This window comes from Aptenodytes patagonicus, chromosome 6 (assembly GCF_965638725.1).
Source record: "Aptenodytes patagonicus chromosome 6, bAptPat1.pri.cur, whole genome shotgun sequence".
Lineage (NCBI taxonomy): Eukaryota > Metazoa > Chordata > Aves > Sphenisciformes > Spheniscidae > Aptenodytes > Aptenodytes patagonicus.
Window position 1 is genome coordinate 35,333,001 of NC_134954.1, and position 20,816 is coordinate 35,353,816.

The window sequence follows — 20,816 nt, forward strand, 5'->3', positions numbered from 1 at the left end:
ATGTATCGTGGTTGAGTGTTGGGTCACACGTGTCCATGCGAGGAACGTCTCCCCTCCTGCCTTTCCTCTTGAGCCTTTGGGTACAAGAGGGGAGTTGTGCTGCTGCACAGCCAGACGCTCCCAGCCTCCCCTGAACAAAAGGCAGTGGATGGACAGCATTATTCCTGCCAGCTGCTTCACAGTGAATGAATGCATCCGTTGGTCCAAGGTCTTTTTGTCCAGACCTCGTGATTTTGTGTGGCAGGTGACTTAGCTGCGTGTATAATACCCATTTCACTGCAGAAATGGGGTCTGCTGGCAGAAACTAGCAGGATGACTCAGATAGAGGTGTAGCACCTGAGACTGCTTTGGAGTTGTAGTTTGGCATTGATTCTCTAATGTTAAAGCCAAGTGGTACTGGAATGGTAAGCAGCCTCCTGATTATGGGTGGTATCCAGCAGGTAGCTTAGGACAAATATGAAGCAGCGTAATGGTTTCAAATGCAGAACTTAAGAATATGAAAATTGGCCGTGAGTCAAAGCAATCCATCTTCCCAAGCGCTGATTTGAAAGCTTAGAAACAAATTGCCATTTCTTTTTTGGTAATGCTTGGTTGTTACTTCTCTTTTTTCTGAGGTGGGTTAAACTTAACTTCTTGAATGTTTGCTTTTTGTTAAAGGTTAAGCATAGCTACTTGTATGCTTGTTAGTTAATAAATGGTCTACTGGGTAGGGAATTAATTTAGAGAAATTTTAGGTGAGAAATTTGCTGGTTCCTGGAAAGAGGTGATTGGAGCATTCACAATTATTATAAGCACTCTGTAATTCATTTTTGCCCTCTTTGACCACTTATCATGAATTGTAAATAACCTTGTTTTCCTCCCCACTGCCATAACTTAAACAAGCAAATGTATTTGGATTTGAAAGGGTTTTTTTGTTCGTTTGTTTGACCTAAAGATTGAAGTCACTTAGTTACCTTTGCAAATAAATGGAGAAGTGTTTGGTTGATGTGGTACAGGTTTTTAGCTTCATCTTCATGTACTGCCCTAATTCTTTGGGTCTGTCTTTTGAACTGGTAGAATATGTTTTCATTAACTTAATAATTTAAATGTGACTTTTGGGTGGAAAATATCTATGGTTAACGGCGCTAGGAAAGGGTCAAGTGGAAAAAAAAACACCTAGAAAATAGGGCTAAAAGAACACTTGCAGTTCTTCTTAACCATCTGTCTGCATTAACATCGTGACACAATTGACTTGGAAAAAAACAAAAAACAAAACCTTGTCTAAGCCAAGTGAGGATGGTTTTCTGGGCTTATGCCATCTGTGTCTGCAGGAACTAAATTCTCATTGGGAGGGACGTGTTTGTAAAGCTGTGTAAATACCCTTCTCTGTGTAAGCTAATGCTGTCTTCTAGATCTGCCAACAGATGGCCCCAATGCCTTTCTTGCTTCTGTGGTTTTCAGAGCTTCCTTAAGCTGTAGCAGAGGAAGAGCAAACTCATTGCATTATTGCGTTGTCTCTATACATAAGCTTGTTTATGAGCTTAAAATGTCATTTGCTTTGTTTCTTCCAAAAGGAAAATTTTACATTCTGCAGTAGTTTCTGCCTCTTCAGAAGCTGGTTGTAATCCTTCATTGATAATGAGATTTAAAAATAAACACTTCCCTGTGAATTGTTGATGTTACCATTTTTCTACCTGGTGTTTGTCCTGTTCTGTACTTCTAAACAAGTAGTATCTCCAATTATGTTTCCACTCTGCTGTTGCTACAGACTGCTAAGACAAGCTGTGAGGGCCCCTCCTCGTATCATCTGGTATGGTTATGACTCCGTATTTGGGACCGGTGATCTTATGCTGGCACTGCTAGATCAAGTAAACTCAAGGGGCTAAATGTACAAAGTCTATTTCAATACTAGTCAAAGCACAACTTCATGAAGCATGTTGTTGAATTAGTAATCTCAAAGCAATAGGTGGGTATAGGTGTAGTCTCTTCTGCTTTCTTGTGGAGGAAAGGCACATGGTATTTAGATATTTGTGGCTAGGATGTGCACCTACCACGTGCTTAGCCTTTCTTGTTTAGAGTTGAGCAAAACGTTTATTAACTTTTAAATGTGTGAGTAATTCCATCAACTCTGACAGAATTGGTCAATGTGTTAACTGCACTTTTTTACTTTTGGATCACTATCAGATGATGGTGGTCCTCATTGCAGGAGGGACCCTAACACATGTCTGCTAAGGATCTGCTTCTTGAAATTTCATCTTCCTCTCTTCAACTAAATATTCACAATATCATAACTGACTGAAGAGCTGCTGAGGGGACAAAAGGCATGTTCTCCTGTGGATGTTGTTAGTACTGGTGTCCACACCAGCAACATTTCCTTTTATAAAACTGCAGTACTGTTTTACAAATCAATGTTCACATAACTGTTCTGAAAAGCTGTGATACTACCTAATGCTCACACAAATTACTAACTATGCTTACTGCTCTAAAGGAGTACTCTTGAAATGTCAAACCCTTGCTGTACACGTTTGCAAACTTAACTTTAAATGATAAGCTCAGATCTCACTCATTATAGATAATTGTATATTCTCTCTGTAGAAAAAGATCTAATGCTGAGCACTGTCTTAGCTGCCTCTGAATAACTCTTCAGATTTGATGCATGTCTATTACCTTGCAACCATAAAGTATTCCAACAGCAGCGTATTCTTTAATTGCTTTGAAAGGTAACATTTTGCTGGGACATCTAGGTTGTGAATATAATCCATGAAATTTATCTCTGTGTTAATTTGCTTTGACTGTTGTAAAGCCAGTGATTCTCAGCATTTTTTTTGGTGAATTTTGAGTTTCCAGTTGTTGCTTGCTGGATTTATTTCTGCTGAGCAGAGTCTGTCTTAATATTTTCTCTAACTAAAGAGCAAAGATTAAAGCTATTTTGTTTTTCCAAAGTGTTCCTTGATAACAAAAAAAGGGATTAAGATTATTTTTTTTTGTATTTAAAGCTTAATTTAATAGTCTCCCACTTTTTCTAAGGTAGACTGTGGTGTAACAGTTAGGAATTCCTTAACTTGCCACTACTTACGGGCACAGAACTTTCTGTATATCATGGATTAAACTTCTCTTCCCCCTTCCAGGTCCTAATATTTTATATATTGCAAGTTTGGCCAAGGGCAAGAGCTAGATACTAGTTTGTTTATTAGTCTCTTCATTGGGGATCACAATACCCTGGTCTAGGTAAAGGTGTTAGTGGTCATCTTAAAAATGCTTGGTTGGGGCGGATCCTAAAAAAACAACCCCTGCCACCCCCAAACCTCCCCGCAAACCTAAAATAAAAAGAATTGGGGCATTGGTGGCAAGCCATGCAGAAACTTGAGGCCTACTGTGCTAGTTTAGCCTTTGAAAAGCTTGCATTATTTAGGTAGTTTTGGTCATTAGATGACAGTTGACAATCTCCTCCTTCCCTGTTACTCTGTCAGCTGAGAAATAGTGCATAACTCCTCCTAATCTGTAATAGTGCAGGTAAATCATTGTTTTGGCCTGAGAGGTGGTACCGGATGCTGAGAGGTGTGGGACAGCCTGGCCACAGTTGTGTACCTGCAGCTGTGGAGGGTTCCCAGCACTGTAGCAAAAATTTTGGAACAGAATTCATGGTGCCTCTTCCAGGAGGGCAGACCTTTGCAGTTGCTGCTCTGTAGTAACGAATGCCAGAAGCAGTAACTGGCTGACATGGCACAAAGTGAGTTTTAAGTACCAACATGCTGGGGTGCAGACGGTGCTGCGAAAGGAGAAGGGGGTCAGAGTCTGTTTGGTTTCAAGTCTCTTTGGGTTACTTTTCCTACCTGCTTTTAAGAAGACCTGCACTGCAGAGATTTCCTTGCCTCAGTTTCTGCAGGAGGCTTCACCTTGCCTATTTATAGCTGCATCTGTAAATGCTCCAATCTTATTACCACTTTCTCTCTTATACTTGCCTCTTAAGAATGTCAAAACCTCTGATTCACAAATTCTGCCCAGTTGCTTCCTTCACTTTGTCTGTACTCAGCCTCTTTCCTCTTCCCATAATCTCTGCATCAGTTTCCACCCTTTTCCACATACAGTTCCTTGCTTATAGTAAAAACTGAATATAGTGTTCTTCCAAAAAAGCAAATGAAAACTATTTTGGTAGAATAACTGTCAGAGAAAGTGTCAGTGAGATTCAACATGAGTAGTAATTGCAGTGTTAAATAAAACTCTTTCCCTCTTCCTTTTGACTTGTGGGAAAATAATTTATAGAAGCTTGTCAGGCTTATTAATCTATTTCACCTATGCATGTTTCTAGCCAGTTACTTAGATTAGTTTAAAAAAAATCCAGTCTGAAGGACAAAGACATTCTGAATAAATGTTCCTGATTTTAATCCTTGCAGTTGACTCTAGTGGACAGATTGCAATCAGCACAAACTTGTCCATTTATTCTGACTTAAGTCTGTTATATGCATTGTTTTTATCTAAAAATATATATTTGTGTAAAATGTGTAGGTGCTTCTAAATGAACAGTAATGATAAACTGTGGTCTCCAAACCAGTTGAGTTTTTGGTATTCTGACAATATCTAAATGGAAGGCTTGTATCATTACATTTTTATTGCAGCTAAACTTATAATTCTGCATCTCTTAAATTTTTCTTGTCTTTGTGTATCTTCTTCATTACTTTTTAATAACTGGTTTTTTTTGTTCCTATGTAGGGTGACTTAGCAGCTGTTGAACAGCTGCTGAAAAATGGGGCAGATCCCAATGTCAAAGACAACGCTGGCTGGACACCACTGGTGAGTGTGGAAGACTTTTTTTCTGTTATCTGTCTTCTAATCAGATTTCACTTCATCCCTCCTTTCCTCTCCCATATTTTAGTTCCCTTTGCATGCATTTAGGTGACAAAGAATTATGCAAAGTGAAGAAGTGAAGATAAACAAGTTTAAAAGAATTTATTGGCAACTACTGACCTGCCCTCTCCTTTGCTGGGGTAGGGCATGCCAAAAAATCTATCAGCCTGCGATTCTGCAAATGCAGAAAATATAACTATGATAACTAGAAAACGGTCAATTGCAGATAATGTGTATATTTTATGGGTTCTTAATGTCCTCAGTGTTTTTTACCATTTTGGAAATATATCAAGTAGTTGAATGAAAAAATTGCTCACTTGAATTGCAGAAAATAAGCAAAAGGTACTTTTCGACCATGACTTCTTCCTCTCCTGAAGAATACTCTTGACAGTGTCTGTAATCTGGGAGGCTTTGTTCCCTGTAGTCTAATGTGCACACAATTAGCCTTTGTTCAGTTCTTCTCTGTGCTTTTTATTAGTGCTACGTTCCAAGGTTAATTCATGTCAGGAATGTAATGCTGTATCCTTGCATCGTCTTCCCCGACCATTTACTGAGAGGTGTTTGAAAATGAATGTGTTAACTGGTGTGACAGAAGGCCTTCCTCTGAATTCTGTTTCACTTGAGTTTCCCCTCTTATGGATTTACCCAACTAGCACGAGGCATGTAATCATGGGCACAAAGAAGTGGTGGAGCTGTTGCTACAATACAAGGCGTTAGTGAATACTACGGGGTATCAGAACGACTCGCCACTTCATGATGCTGCCAAGAATGGGCATGTGAGCATTGCGGAGCTGCTGCTTTTGCATGGTGCCTCCCGTGATGCAGTGTAAGTAGATGTGGAATGTTATTTTAACTGCTGCATTAGCTGTAGCTACAACTTCCAGGGTGTATGTTAAGTAAATATGAAGCAAAGCTAGTAATAAATGTGATTTATTTGAAGTGAAGGGGTGGGTGTTAAACATATGCTCTGCTATACTTATATCCTCCTTTTCCAGGTAGGTGTTTCCTTTCCATTTTGCTTTGTCCTAAGCTTTTTCTGAGGACATCTGAGTCAGATAGCTGGAGTATTGGAGGTGGTATTAGGAAAGTAACAAAATATGCTTACCTTATTCTTACACTTTCCTGTTGGCATCTTGTTATAGCTGCTGTCAGATCTAAGATGCTCAGCTAGATGAGTTTTGAACTGCTACAGCTGTTTTTTGTCTCTTTACTTTTACTACACTACTTGCTAGCAGAAGGTGTTTCAGTCCAGTCTCTTCTACCTTCACAAATGACATAGACACAGGCTGAGATTTGGGGAGTGTGTTTTATTTTTTTCCATTCTGGATCAAAGCATTAATCCTTGGTACACTTTTTAATTAAAAATAAAGCTTAGAAATATTTTCAGTTGAATCTTCTATACAGTTATGCTTCCTGAAGATTTTTAAATTTGTGTGTAGGAGGTGCTAAAGAATCTGTCAGTCTATGAATAACCCTGCAAGCTATTAGTATTTCAGACACTAAATGCGGTTTTAGGTGTTGTAGTATTGCTGTTATGCCAGGGCCTGTGTGTATAAAATTTGAGTCCAATGCATGTTGTCAATAGGTGTGTGTATATAGTAACATGATAGGATGAAGTCTTGCATGACATGAATTTATTTGCCAGCTGCATAAAGAAGCATAAACAAGTTCAGCTCTCAATATTTGCTCTTGAAGCTTACAGAATTAAGGTACTATGTGGAAAAGCATAGCGTTTTCAGAAACAGTCCTAATCTTGAATATACTGGAGTTTAGAAAAAACTGAAACAACAAAACAAACCCACAAAACTTTAGCATGAAAAAGTAAAACAAGGATCAATTGTTCATCTTCACTTTGTTCTTGAACAACAAAGACGAGCGCATTACACCTTGAAAAGCTGACAGCTTCAGAAACTAATTTTCAAGCCACTTGAATATCGGGAACTGCTTGTGTGACACTTATCACTTGTCTATCTGGTATTTGAAAGCGTAGCACAGCCAACAGCTTTGATGCAAGGTTTTGACGGGACTTAAGCACTGGTAGATTTGCACAGCCAAGACTCCAAATGCCAACACTGGACTCCTCAGGTCTCTTTATTAGCCTTAGTCTCTGCCACATGTGTTCACACAAACTGAGATGAAGCTGAACCTCTTTCAGCTCATTCTACATGAGCAAACATGACTTTATATTGAAACAGAAGCTTTTTAATCATGGAAGGAGAGATTTATGTAAACCTTAAGCTCTGTCTTAGCTTTTTACTGAATACAGGTAATGTTCAGTTGTATATTAAAACAACGTGACATAGGATATGTCACAACTCTGCAACTAGCTCCCTCTTGCAGTACCTCTAAGTATCAAAAAGGCTTCTAACCCACTTCTAAGTATGCACTGTTCTTGACTTAATCTCCAGGGTACTTGGAATCTCTAGTGTGTGGTGTGAATAAATATATGTACATTTTTTCTTTTAACTTAAAATCTTTTTTGGGAACAAATTTAGCTGCCTTTAATCTTTGTTTCATTTGTCTGGCAAAAGGAACCACAGGTGCTTTGGCAAAAATCTGGTCCTGTACGTCCCCCCTGGAAAAATCGAGGCTTCCAAATCTTTTGTAGGCTCTCTATCTCTGGCTGAAATGCTACTGTGCATGTTACTATTGCATTGATGATGGAAAGGGGTTGGGAGGTTTTTTCCCCCTATTTTTACAGAGAGCATCGGAGACACAGAGAAAGGGATGTACAAGCAAAGTGTTCAGGCTTGAATAGTAAGACTTTACTGACCTTTTCCAAACACTACCAAGAAACAATAGAAACAAGAACAGTATGTCTGAGACTTCTGAGAATGTCTTGTGCCTCCCTTCCTTCCTGTGCCCTGCTAGCTTCCAGCAATGAATTGTGCCATGATCTCACCCTGGATCATGACTTTGCAAATCTTACAGGTTTTTTTCCTTCTGCCAATGCCTCTGGTAGTTGTAGTCCTAATTAAACAGTGGTTGGATTTGTCTAGATAAGTGGATTTGAAGCTTCTTTAATGTAGAAGGTTTAAATATTTTTTTTCTAGTGGATGCAGGTACCCTTATAATGAAGTCACATCTGACAAGAAGCTTGCTTTTCTTCAGTGACTTTTTTCCTAGGTCCCTGAGACCTGCAGACCACAGTTTTAAAAACAGGAGGCGAGAGCAGGGTGATCACTTAAGATGGTGCAATTATAGTTCTTTTCAGTATGACTAGTTATAATTGGCCTCTTTGTACTTAATGCAGGATCTGCTCACCTTCACATCATTACTCTAGGATCTTTAAAGTAGAAATTGAGCAGTGATGAGTAGAACTTGCATCTCTTCTCAAAGGTTTATTTTCTTTAGGAATATACCTGAGGAGTCGCTTAACTTTAGAAGTATGCAAATTTTAGTTTGCATTGTTTTGGTTTTTTTGTGTATGAAACTCTAGTCCTTTTGTGGGCTCTTCAGGCTCTCAATGAACTAACTTTCAGCCCAGGAAAGGGCCCTCTATCCTAGCATATTAAAGTAATTCTTCATTACCTCACAGGGGTGGGGAGGAAAGTTTAGGGAGTGTTTTGATTGTATACAGCTCAATGATTGTGATGATGATACGGTCGAGTGTTTATGGGTAAGGATGAGGGGGAAGGCCAACAAGGCAGATATCCTGCTGGGAGTCTGTTAGAGACCACCCAACCAGGATGAAGAGGCGGATGAAGTGTTCTACAAGCGGCTGGCAGAAGTCTCTCAATCGCTAGCCCTTGTTCTCGCGGGGGACTTCAACTTCCCGGACGTCTGCTGGAAATACAACGTGGCAGAGAGGAAACAGTCTAGGAGGTTCCTGGAGTGTATGGAAGACAACTTCCTGACACAGCTGGTAAGTGAGCCTACCAGGGGAGGTGCCTTGCTCGACCTGCTGTTTACAAACAGAGAAGGACTGGTGGGAGATGTGGTGGTCGGAGGCCGTCTTGGGCTTAGCGACCATGAAATGGTAGAATTCTTGATTCTCCATGAAGTAAGGAGTGGGGCCAGCAAAACCGCAACCATGGACTTCCGGAGGGCGGACTTTGGCCTGTTCAGGACACTGGTTGAGAGAGTCCCCTGGGAAACAGTCCTGAAGGGCAAAGGGGTCCAGGAAGGCTGGACGACCTTCAAGAAGGAAGTCTTAAAGGCGCAGGAGCAGGCTGTCCCTGTATGCTGTAAGAAGAACGGGCGGGGAAGATGACCAGCGTGGCTGAACGGGGAGCTTTTGCTGGGACTCAGGAAAAAAAGGAGAGTTTACCGCTTGTGGAAGAAGGGGCAGGCGACTCAAGAAGAGTACAGGGATCTTGTTAGGTCGTGCAGAGAGGAAATGAGAAAGGCAAAAGCCCAGCTAGAACGCAATCTGGCTGCTGTCGTTAAAGACAACAAAAAAAGTTTTTACAAATATATTAATGACAAGAAGAGAGCCAAGGAGAATCTCCATCCTTTATTGGATGCAGGGGGGAACATTGTCACTGAGGATGAGGAAAAGGCTGAGGTACTTAATGCTTTCTTTGCCTCAGTCTTTAATAGTCAGACCAGTTATCCTCAGGGTACTTGGCCCCCCGAGCTGGAAGACAGGGACGGTGAGCAGGATGAACCCCCCATAATCCAAGAGGAAGCAGTCAATGACCTGCTACGCCACCTGGATGCTCACAAGTCTGTGGGGTCGGATGGGATCCACCCAAGGGTGCTGAGGGAGCTGGCGGAGGAGCTCGCCAAGCCGCTCTCCATCATCTATCAGCAGTCCTGGTTAACGGGGGAGGTCCCGGATGACTGGAGGCTTGCCAGTGTGACACTCATCTACAAGAAGGGCTGGAAGGAGGATCTGGGGAACTACAGGCCTGTCAGCCTGACCTCGGTGCCGGGGAAGATTATGGAGCGGTTCATCTTGAGGGCGCTCACAAGGCATGAGCGGGACAACCAGGGGATCAGGCCCAGCCAGCACGGGTTCACGAGAGGCAGGTCCTGCTTGACCAACCTGATCTCCTTCTATGACCAGGTGACCCACCTAGTGGACGAGGGAAAGGCTGTGGCTGTGGTCTACCTGGACTTCAGCAAGGCCTTTGACACCGTCTCCCACAGCATTCTCCTAGAGAAGCTGGTGGCTCACGGCTTAGACAGGTGTACTCTGCGCTGGGTCAAAAACTGGCTGGACGGCCGGGCCCAGAGAGTTGTGGTGAATGGAGTTACATCCAGTTGGCGGCCGGTCACGAGTGGTGTTCCCCAGGGCTCAGTTTTGGGGCCGGTCTTGTTCAATATCTTTATCAATGATCTGGATGAGGGGATCGAGCGCACCCTCAGTAAGTTTGCAGACGACACCAAGTTGGGTGGGAGCGTTGATCTGCTCGAGGGTAGGAAGGCTCTGCAGAGGGACCTGGACAGGCTGGATCAATGGGCCGAGGCCAATTGTATGAGGTTCAACAAGGCCAAGTGCCGGGTCCTGCACTTTGGCCACAACAACCCCATGCAGCGCTACAGGCTTGGGGAAGAGTGGCTGGAAAGCTGCCTGTTGGAAAAGGACCTGGGGGTGCTGGTTGACAGCCGGCTGAACGTGAGCCGGCAGTGTGCCCAGGTGGCCAAGAAGGCCAATGGCATCCTGGCCTGTATCAGAACTAGTGTGGCCAGCAGGAGTAGGGAAGTGATCGTGCCCCTGTACTCGGCACTGGTGAGGCCGCACCTCGAATACTGTGTTCAGTTTTGGGCCCCTCACTACAAGAAGGACATTGAGGTGCTGGAGCGTGTCCAGAGAAGGGCAACGAGGCTGGTGAGGGGTCTGGAGAACAAGTCTTATGAGGAGTGGCTGAGGGAACTGGGGTTGTTTAGCCTGGAGAAAAGGAGGCTGAGGGGAGACCTCATCGCTCTCTACAACTACCTGAAGGGAGGTTGTAGCGAGGTGGGTGTCGGTCTCTTCTCCCAAGTAACTCGCGATAGGACGAGAGGAAATGGCCTCAAGTTGCGCGAGGGGAGGTTTAGATTGGACGTGAGGAAAAATGTCTTTACTGAAAGAGTGGTGAAACATTGGAACAGGCTGCCCAGGGAAGTGGTTGAGTCCCCATCCCTGGAGGTATTTAAAAGACGAGTAGATGAGGCACTTAGGGACGTGGTTTAGTGGGCATGGTGGTGTTGGGTCGATGGTTGGACTCGATGATCTTAGAGGTCTTTTCCAACCTCAGTGATTCTATGATTCTATGATTAGTTCACTGTGGTTACTTAAAGTCTTTTCCTTTAGCTAAGCTAAGTAAAATGTGAACGTGATAAATATACTCAAATGTTACTTGGGACAGTATGAAATACATAGCATGAAGCCTCACAAAAGTGACTGAAGTCTTGCCGCTGTTTTGACCGTAGAATTAACTCATTTTTCTCTCTTAAAATCCTTTGTGTGTTGGAGAGTTAATCTACTGGAATAAAAACAGAGCTTGTGTTGAATAGCCTGATTACAGCAGTAGTTTTGAAATTCAGTATGATACTCAATTGTGCAAGATGAAATATTTTTTTAAAGATGTGCAATATTTACTGACTGCAGGCCCAAAGGCATGTAAGATCCACTGGTCTGTAGAGGGATGTAAGATGTATCTGGGAGCAAATACAGCTGCTTTCTAAGGGACCTCAGTTCATGAGGTGCACAGGTATTAGCATAACCCTAGCTATCAGAGAGCTGAGACTTCGCAATTTCAGATTTAGATCATCACGTTCATGGACCCATCAAGTACATCTCATTCCAAGTTTCTTTCAGGCTATTTTTTTCTCCTTGCATGTTAATACATAGTGCATTAAGAAATAACTGTATGTAATACGAAGCAGCTACATATCTTTTGGACCAAGCGAATACAGATGAGAACCACCTCTTCTGCCAGAAAGCAATCCTGGGATTTCAGTATTCCTTGGCAAAAAATTTTTTTTGAAATCTGTAAGATTTAATAGTTGTGGCACTTCATTTGCCATTTGAGGTTTTCACTGACTGGGGAAGATATGAACTACAAATGAAAAATATTATATGGACCAGTGGACCTATTAATTGTCCTGCTGGTCTAGTTAATTTTTTTAACTTAATCTCCTACACATAGCTAATTTATATTTTTATAGCTTTTTTCATGTGCTCACTCTCTTGAATTCTGTCTTTTTTTCCTTGCTTCACAGCAAGCCAAGTGGTTTGAAAAATTAGATCTCTGCATTTGCAATTTCACAGTACTTCCTAAATGCTTTCACTCAAATGGGCTATCTTGCCAGTTCTTCATGCACAATAAGTTTAGCATTAGTAAAAATTGTTGTGTTGCCCTATTTTTTTAGGTGTTAGCTGTTTTTGAGTAGTTGTGAGTCTGATTCTGAACAAACCTGTGGGAATGCTTAGGGATAGACCATGGTCCTCAATTATGAATGGCATAGGGGCAAAGACTATTATAACCTGCAGTTAATTCCAGGAGGCATTAGACCCATGACACTGACATAATTTTGTCTGCTTTTTCTAAGTCAAGATAGTGCAAGACTTCACTGTCTAAGTGCAAGACAGTATGCTTAACTTCTTGTTGACAGCAGGTTAATTAAAACCCTGGCCCTGTTTGGGTATTTAAGACGGTCTTTCTGGCTACACAGATTAATTTTTTTTTCCTTCTGTCAGGTTCAGAAAAGATTTCTGCTTACCATGCTCTCAGAATACGGGTGCTGACTGGAGAGCCCCAAACTGGTCAGTTTTCCATTACGGGAATTAGTGGTTACAGTACTGCGCTGGGACCTGGTTGTGGGACTTCCTTTCAATGCTGAACTCTTTTTGTGGGGCTGGGGTAAAAATTGGTTTATGCTCAGCTGTGGAACAGCAAATAACTTCTGATGTCGAAATGGAGCAGCTTAAAACTCCTGATTACGAAGTATTACATAGTCATTGTTTGCTTGTATCAAAAGCTGTGAAAGTTTGGGGCTTCTAAAGAATTGACAAGGGTGTGTCTTCATATTTATCTTCTCTCCTCTGGTTGCTTATTTCCTGAAAGTTTACTGAAACATTTAGAAGGTAGCTGTTAAGTTTCTTTTTAACTACAGCAGTAACCTCTGTTGTCTTCGTACCTAAGACTTCAGCAATATTGCACCATAAACTGAATCCTATTTCTAAAGCTTTTCGTAAGAAGTTCTTTGATCTGTCAGTCCTTAAGATATCTGTCATCTCATGTAAAGTCATACTCAGCAGATTACATTGAGTTGCTCTTCATTGGGCTTATCTTTGTTCTTGGCACAGACATCCTACTCTTTGATTGGAATTTGTTCTAGCTGTAAGAGGCCTCTACTGACTATTCAGTACCTTGATGACTAATGGGAGACTGCTTGCATCAAAGGATACATCTGACTCTTGAACGTTTAAAACAACTTGAAAAAAGCTCACTTGCATTCTGGTAGAAAGAAGTATGCCTTAGAGACCTGGTATTCTAGCTTAAGCACCAGAGACACTTATTTCTCTCTTGTAGAAACAATTGTGTCTCTTCCCTCTGAGTGTGGAACTTGTCCTGTTAAGCAGTCAGGTGCACTGGACCCATTCTTGACAAACCCAGACCTATAGTACGAGCACACATACATAGTTATTGATATTTCTAAAAATGCTGTATTTGTGTGTTAGGGTGGACCTAATGTGCATGTCCCACTTAATTTTGTTTTGCAAACTGGATCAAAATTCATTTTTTTACTCTAAACAAGGTGGAAGATTTCTCTTGTTCAGCTTGGCTGAATAAAGACAGATTTGAGCACACATTTTTGCCAGAAGCTTCTTTTTCCCATTCCTGTGCCTTACTGGTGTTCTCGTGGCTGCATAGATCTGGTCCTTGATAGTGTTACAAGTAATATACATTCCTAATATATTAAAAACAGTTCCTCAAGTAAGTGCACCGATAATTGTACCAGCCCAACAGAGACTGGGCAAGGTCTCCTTCTGATCATGATTATTTGCTTTTTGGATGGTTAGCGGGTGCCTAACTAAAAAGAACAAATCTGGTTTTCATCCTTTTTCTTTGAAAAGGATGTGTAAATTAGAACAATACCATACTCAAAATCTCTTGTCTGGATGTGTTCCTTGTCTTAGTTTTTATTTTGTACACCCTGTTTTCTCCTGTTTCAGCTACTTTTTCTCACTTTCCTTAAGCTCAACAAACTGCTTTGTTGCAAATACTCAAAACTCTTAAACTCATCCCATGGGCTGGTGTTCCTTTTTTCAGATCTGAGCTCCCAAGTTTGCCACATTTTACTTTAACCATGCTACCTTAACTTAACATCCTATGAATAGCCATTAATTCTTCTATGCTACATAATGATGGGATAGCATTTTGCAACACACTGGTAAGAAGCGACTGAAATGATCTTAAAAATGGAGAAAAAAAATTGTGTATACAGAGGGGGCAGCTGGAGCTCTTACTATACAGTTTAATTGTCAAAAAATGGTCTATATTTAACTGTGGTGACCTAACATTCATGAGGTTTTTTCCAACAGTCAAGGATCTTAATTCGACCTGGGGGGGGAGATGCCCCCAAACCTCTGCTACTGACATTCAGTGATTTCCTTCCCCTGCTTAGTTCACAGTAAAAGGTCAGCCATCTAGTGTAAAGGTGACTTTAGTGTATGTGCTTATATATATATATATATTCTTTTCCCCCTCTCTGGATGCATTGTTCAAAGGAACTGTACTGCAGCAGTTTAAGTCGAATATGGCCCTTATTTAAAGAAAGGGCAAGAACTACCCTGATGATGCATGACAAAGCAGGAACAGCATGACAATATTTAATGGGCTGCAACTCCCAGGACTGGGCTGAGATTTAACCAATTATCTTTTAGTCTGCAGAATTTGGATTTTGCTAGCTCTTTCTCATTAGTAACACAGAATAGCTTCAGGTTGGTAATATTGTAAAATTAGCAATTGTAAAATACCATCCCAGAGTCTTCTGTGTGGGATTTTTGTGGATTGTTGTTTTCCCAAGAGGCTATGTTAGTGAGCAGTGCTCAGTCAGGAGCATAGAAGGGTGATAAGGTCAGATGCATCTTTCAGCTTTGTACTGCCCAAAGCCCCCCAGTTAAGTAAGAGTGAAGACTTAGTGATTTGAGCTTCTCTTTGGGCTGGATTGGGTTATGGTCTTATGTGGAATTCCCTATAAAGCTTCCTAGATTCCTACTCTGCACAGGAATGTGTGGCTAACTAAGAGACAGGGCTTCCAAGATGCAGTGGTTTTTTGACCTCTTTAAATGTTTCATTGTTTGATGACTAAGCTTGCTGGATTTCAGATGCTGAGTCAGGGCTTTGTTCTCAGTTACAAGCTTCCCCTTCATAACAAGCTCTTATTATGCCTTTTGAGAGCCAGAGCTACATGAGGTGGGGAGAAGATGATCAGCTGGAATAGCCATTATTCTTGCAAAGGGCAAAGCAAGCAGAATATTTCCCAAGAGTGCTGGCAGAAGATCGTATTTGTTAACGGCAATTATACCTGCTCTGCAGTTTCAAGCTTTCCTCCACGCACTACTGTCCTGCAGCTGCAAAGTTGTGTGAAGAAGAGATAGAAGCCATGCTTGTGCTTGATGTTTTGTTTATAGAAAATCGTATCCATCTGACTAATGTTAAAAGAATGGGGGAGGAAAGGGGTCTTGAAGTGTATCTAATAACTATGAGGTGCCACATAGGATGAATAGTGTTCAACAAAATTGACAAACCAACTAAAATTTGAATGAATTGGCTGTAATGTGTTCTGTGGAACAGTGCACTGAGGGGAAAATGAGATGCGTACTCAAATTTTGGAAGTGTGAGGGAGTCACAGTTCCTAAGTAGGAAGCAGATAGCTTTTCCCATAACAGCATAAACACATCAAGCTCCAATGTTTAACACAGTATGTAGAATCTTCTGACATGTCTTTTATGGGAAATGGGAAGCCAAAAATACATTTCTTGGTTATATGACTGCAATGAAAGATTAAAGCTGAAATTTCTGGGTCTTGTGAATGATATCAAAGTGCATCTTGAAAGAGTTTAACAAGGACTGTGGTTTATTTAACTGAACATACTGCTCTGAACATCCCTTACTCCTTAGCTGAATGCCACAGCTTGTAATTCAGTATCCATCTGTCTTGGATGCAGTTCTTACTTGAAGCTGAGTGTTTTTTAGCTGAAATTACATATTAATAAGAAAGTGGGAGGGAAAGCTACCCAGTTAATGTGCCCAGTTAGTTAAGAATCAAGTCACATTTTATTTACTTAAACCCATCTGTGCTTGTTTTGCCAGTAATATATTTGGTCTGCGGCCTGTGGACTATGCAGAAAGTGAAAAGATGAAGTGTGTGCTAATGTTACCAGTGAAGAATGAATCGTTTTCACTTAACCAACCCTCTGAGGTAAGTGTGTGCGGGTTTTTTGTTTTGTTTTGCTTTTTAAGAAAACATACGTTCATCCTGTTAAGTATTGAAGGCTTGGGCCTAAGTACAGTACATCACCTGCCTTTACAGGGAGATTTAAAATAGGTTGGGAAACTAACTTGGACAATATTTCTAGAATGTATGTGGAACACTTACAAGCTATGATATTCTGTGTTTTAGCTTTATCTGGGAAAACAAAGGATATTTCTTTATTATAGGAGAATGAATGCTGTGTTGTTCTTGAAGTATCGTTGATTGAACTTAGCTATTGTTGTTGTTTTTCTGCATATTTAATTTGTTCTACTTGCCAACCTGGATGAAAGCAGCAGCAGTCTTTGCTCCAGGTGCTTTTCGTGTGCCTTTAAAAGGCTGTTCCAGTATCGTCCTTTGTCCAACAGTAAAAATATCAGCTCAGCAGTTGAAAACAGGTTTTGGAAGATTGTTTTGGGGTTTTTGTTTTTCCCCCCTTTTTGCCAAAGACTTCTCAGGACTTGTGATCAAAATCAGGTTATTCAGACTTAAGTTACTGCATTATGAAATACTTTGTGCTTCCTAATGAATGATGATTAAACTGACCTGGCTGATACAAGCAGTCCTGGTCTACTCCAGGGTATACAGCCTGTTATGATCCCTTCTCACTGAGGTAGTAAGATACCCATTGGCCAAAAGTAAACTGTTGCAGCTAAATCGGCAAGGATATGACTGTTCCTCCCATGTGTAGCAAATGTAAGATGTGGCTCTTCTGTCGTAAACAAAACACTCAGTATTTGCATTTGCTTTGGGATGAGTGTGTGCCAGTGGATGGTTACGAGCTCATATGGATGACTTGATCCAAAGCCTAAGGCTTTAGGGTAACTGGGTCTCAAAGGTATATCTGTACTATGGAATCTGGAAGTACTTAGGAAGACCCCGGAGCTGAAATATCGCATCCTTGTCAGCATAAAACTTGAGCAAGCAGCTCCTCTGACTTTGCATTAGTAGTATCTGCATAAAAAAATGTAGGCATTCATTAATTACAGGGCAAGGTATTAAGGACTTTTTGGGAAAAGGAAATGCAGGTGTTAATTATATAGGTTACTCAACATATTGGTGGTGTATCTGTTGGTAATACTTCACTAAAAGTAGGAGGCTTTACTACTTTATTGGGAATTTTTTTTCTCCTTCAACATTGCAGTCAGCAAGGCTATTTACACAGTATTCAACCAGCTATATGTGTGCACACCAGTGTCTTAAAAAAAAAAAAGCAAGGAAGAAAAAATGGATGCACAAGCTGTTTTGATACCCTGCATAAGCTAAATGAAGTACCTCTAATGCCAAGCTTTCTTCCTCTAGAGCTGGTTTGTTATATAGAGCTTTACTTATGAACCCTGTCTACTAAGGTTGCCATGAATTGTTTTTCAAAATGTTTATTCTTATTAAATAAAGCTGTCAAACAAATTAGTTGCTTTCTTTATGTTCCCAAACATTCAGCTTATTGTAGGATTTTCTGTTCATGCAGGCACTGAGCCCCAGCCAGCCAAGAGATGGACCTCTTGGTATATTGGGGAGCAGTCTTAGTTCAGAGCAACAGAAATTGCTGAACAAACTAGCAATAGTTCTGAAAGCTCGAAGGTGTACTGAATTTAACAGCAGAGGTATGTAGTCTTATTGAAATGTCTCTGTCCAAATATAAGTAACTACAGTTCTGCACTATATCCTTTAAGATACTAGCTGCAACAGGTTTTTTTTATTGTTTCTAATAAGTGCAGTTTCTGAAATCCCTGAATTACAGCCATAGTAGAATGATGGTGTGTTGTTGCATGTAAATGCATATAAAGCCTGGTTACTGAGGCAGGAGACTTCTAGGGGAGCCACAGTTTGACAGTATATTCTCTGTTATTTAAAATCCCAAAGTCCTCCTCAAAGACCTCTTCTATTTACACTTCTTTTACCAAGTTTAAGGTCTCTGCTCATATGAGACATCCTGTAAGGTTTTTACCTTCCAGAAGTGAGTCTTAAGCAGATGGTGCCTCTAGAAAGAGCATGTCATTGACTAAGAGTTGACAAATTTCCTCTCACATGCTACCTTTCTTCAAATTTTCTTCTTCATTAAGAAGATGGAGCCAAATTATGGGGCTTCGGGGTTTTTTTGTTCCCTTTTGAGGGGGGGGGGGAACATTGTCTTAATCATAGAATGCTTTGGGTTGGGAGGGACCTTAAAGATCTTCTAGTTCCAACCCTCCTGCTGTGGGCAGGGACATCTTCCACTAGACCAGGTTGCTCAAAGCCCCATCCAAGCTGGCCTTGAACACTTCCAGGGATGAGGCATCCACAACTTCTCTGGGCAACCTGTTCCAGTGCCTCACCACCCTCATCGTGAAGAATTTCTTCCTTATATCTAATCTACATCTACCCTCTTTCAGTTTAAAGCCATTATCCCTTGTCCTATCACTACATGCCCTTGCAAAAAGTCCCTCTCCAGCCTTCTTGTAGGCCCCCTTCAGGTATTGGAAGGCTGCTATAAGGTCTTGCGGAGCCTTCTCTTCTCCAGGCTGACCAACCCCAACTCTCTCAGCCTGTCTTCATAGGAGAGGTGCTCCAGCCCTCTGATCATCTTCGTGGCCCTCCTCTGGACCCACTCCAACAGGTCCAGGTCCTTCTTATGTTGGGGGTCCCACAGCTGAACACGGTACTCCAGGTGGGGTCTCATGAGAGTGGAGTAGAGGGGGAGAATCACCTCCCTCAACCTGCTGGTAATGCTTCTTTTGATGCAGCCCAGGATACGGTTGGCCTTCTGGGCTGCAAGCGTACATTGCCGGCTCATGTTGAGCTTCTCATCAACAAACACCTCCAAGTCCTTCTCGGCAGGGCTGCTCTCAATCCATTCTCCGCCCAGCCTGTATTTGTGCTTGGGATTGCCCCGACCCAGGTGCAGGACCTTGCACTTGGCCTTGTTGAACTTCATGAGGTTCGCATGGGCCCACCTCTCAAGCCTGTCAAGGTCCATCTGGATGGCATCCCTTCCCTCCAGCATGTTGACTGCACCACACAGCTTGGTGTCATCGGCAAACTTGCAGAGGGTGCACTCAATCCCACTGTCTCTGTTGCCGACAAAGATGTTAAACAGCGCCGGTCCCAATACCGACCCCTGAGGAACGCCACTCGTCACTGGTCTCCACTTGGACATCGAGCGGTTGACTGCAACTCTTTGAGTGTGACCATCCAGCCAATTCTTTATCCACTGAGTGGTCCATCTGTCAAATCCATATCTCTCCAGTTTAGAGACAGTCCCTCCTATTAGTTTTTATTTAGAGTGCTGCTTTTCCTGCTTGTGAAAGAAATGCTAAGGTAATTTTCCCCTACCATCTTTCACACCCTGATTACTACTCCAGAATTGTGAGTTGAGTTCTGTTAGCTTTGTGTTAAAGCAGTGAGATCGCATGGTAAGATTCCTGTCAAAATTGAATATAACTTTAAAAGGATTGAAAAAAAAAATATACTATCCTATAAACTGGAGCCTCCTCTGAAGATTTAAGTGATAGCTTAGAACAATAAAAATGTGACTTCTCTTTTTCACAGCAAGTATATGTTGAAACCCACAAAATTTCTAATAGCACTTCTACTTACTCATATCTTAGTCTCAGAAATCACATACTTCTGTTGGAAAGAGTGGTTGATAAATTATTATAGTCTGTTTATTCTTTAAATGGTGATTGATTGCTTTTCAGCCAGGCATGGTTCTGATTTCTATGTGATTTTTAGTTCTACTGATGTAATCTTTCTCCTAGTAACTCATCTTGTTATCCCTGATGTTCCAATGCCAAGTACTGTCAAATGTATGATGGCGGTTCTGACTGGATGTTGGGTCCTCAAGTTTGAATGTAAGTATTAAATATATGGGATTCTTCGGGCTTTTTAACCAGATATTGTAGATGGGATTGCAGAGAAAATTTTCTTTTTCAACAACTGCCCTAATTTCAAGACTAACTTAACATCAAGCGTGGGGGTTTTGTGTTTTGATCTCCTGAATGACAAGAGATTTAATTAAATACTACTCCTCCCTTGGCAAATGTGTGCATTTCATTATTAGATGTATTGGGTAGGTCACACCCTAAGTATCAGTGGGGAGTGAATTTGTTCATTGCTACATTAAGAGTGATTTGGAAGATTATGGAAAAAATGCTGGGAGAGGAGGAAGGAATTTATTAAATTCTTGGATTTCTTATCAGCAGCTTCCACTGAAATTGATAGGAAACTTTTGCTTGCTTGGGGTATGTGATCAGAGCCTGTAGGAAGGTAAGGTGTTACCTATTTACCTATAAGCTGAGATCTGTTGAAAGTTTTAACTTCTAACCAAAGTTAGGCTGTCAGCTGATCATAACCTCTGTTTGTACTTTCTACTAAAGTTCTCTGTTTGAGAAAATTGTCAGGCTTTATGCAAGCACAGGCTCAGGCAGATCAAATGTATATGTAACTTTTGATACCCATTTCTGTACACACCGAGCCCTGCAGACTGGAGTGCTCTTCAACTAAAATAGTAACCTCCAAGGAAAGATAACTTGCATAGTGTCTCCTTAGCGTGCAAGTAGTTTCGATGTCATCTTTCACGCAATCTGTAATTTTATACAGTG

General features: G+C 41.4%; 1 protein-coding gene across 2 annotated transcripts in view; it reads left to right on the forward strand.

Moving 5' to 3' along the window:
- Window positions 1-20,816, forward strand: part of BARD1 (BRCA1 associated RING domain 1) — a 48,722-nt gene that overhangs the window by 15,924 nt on the left and 11,982 nt on the right. Inside the window, exons 5-10 of one of the 2 annotated variants that reach the window (XM_076342103.1) lie at window positions 4,690-4,770; window positions 5,478-5,650; window positions 12,455-12,520; window positions 16,077-16,185; window positions 17,705-17,840; window positions 19,974-20,066. In XM_076342103.1, coding sequence (XP_076198218.1) covers window positions 4,690-4,770; window positions 5,478-5,650; window positions 12,455-12,520; window positions 16,077-16,185; window positions 17,705-17,840; window positions 19,974-20,066 — 658 coding nt within the window. The remainder of the gene's footprint in view (window positions 1-4,689; window positions 4,771-5,477; window positions 5,651-12,454; window positions 12,521-16,076; window positions 16,186-17,704; window positions 17,841-19,973; window positions 20,067-20,816) is intronic. The other variant, XM_076342105.1, reaches the window with a different exon arrangement.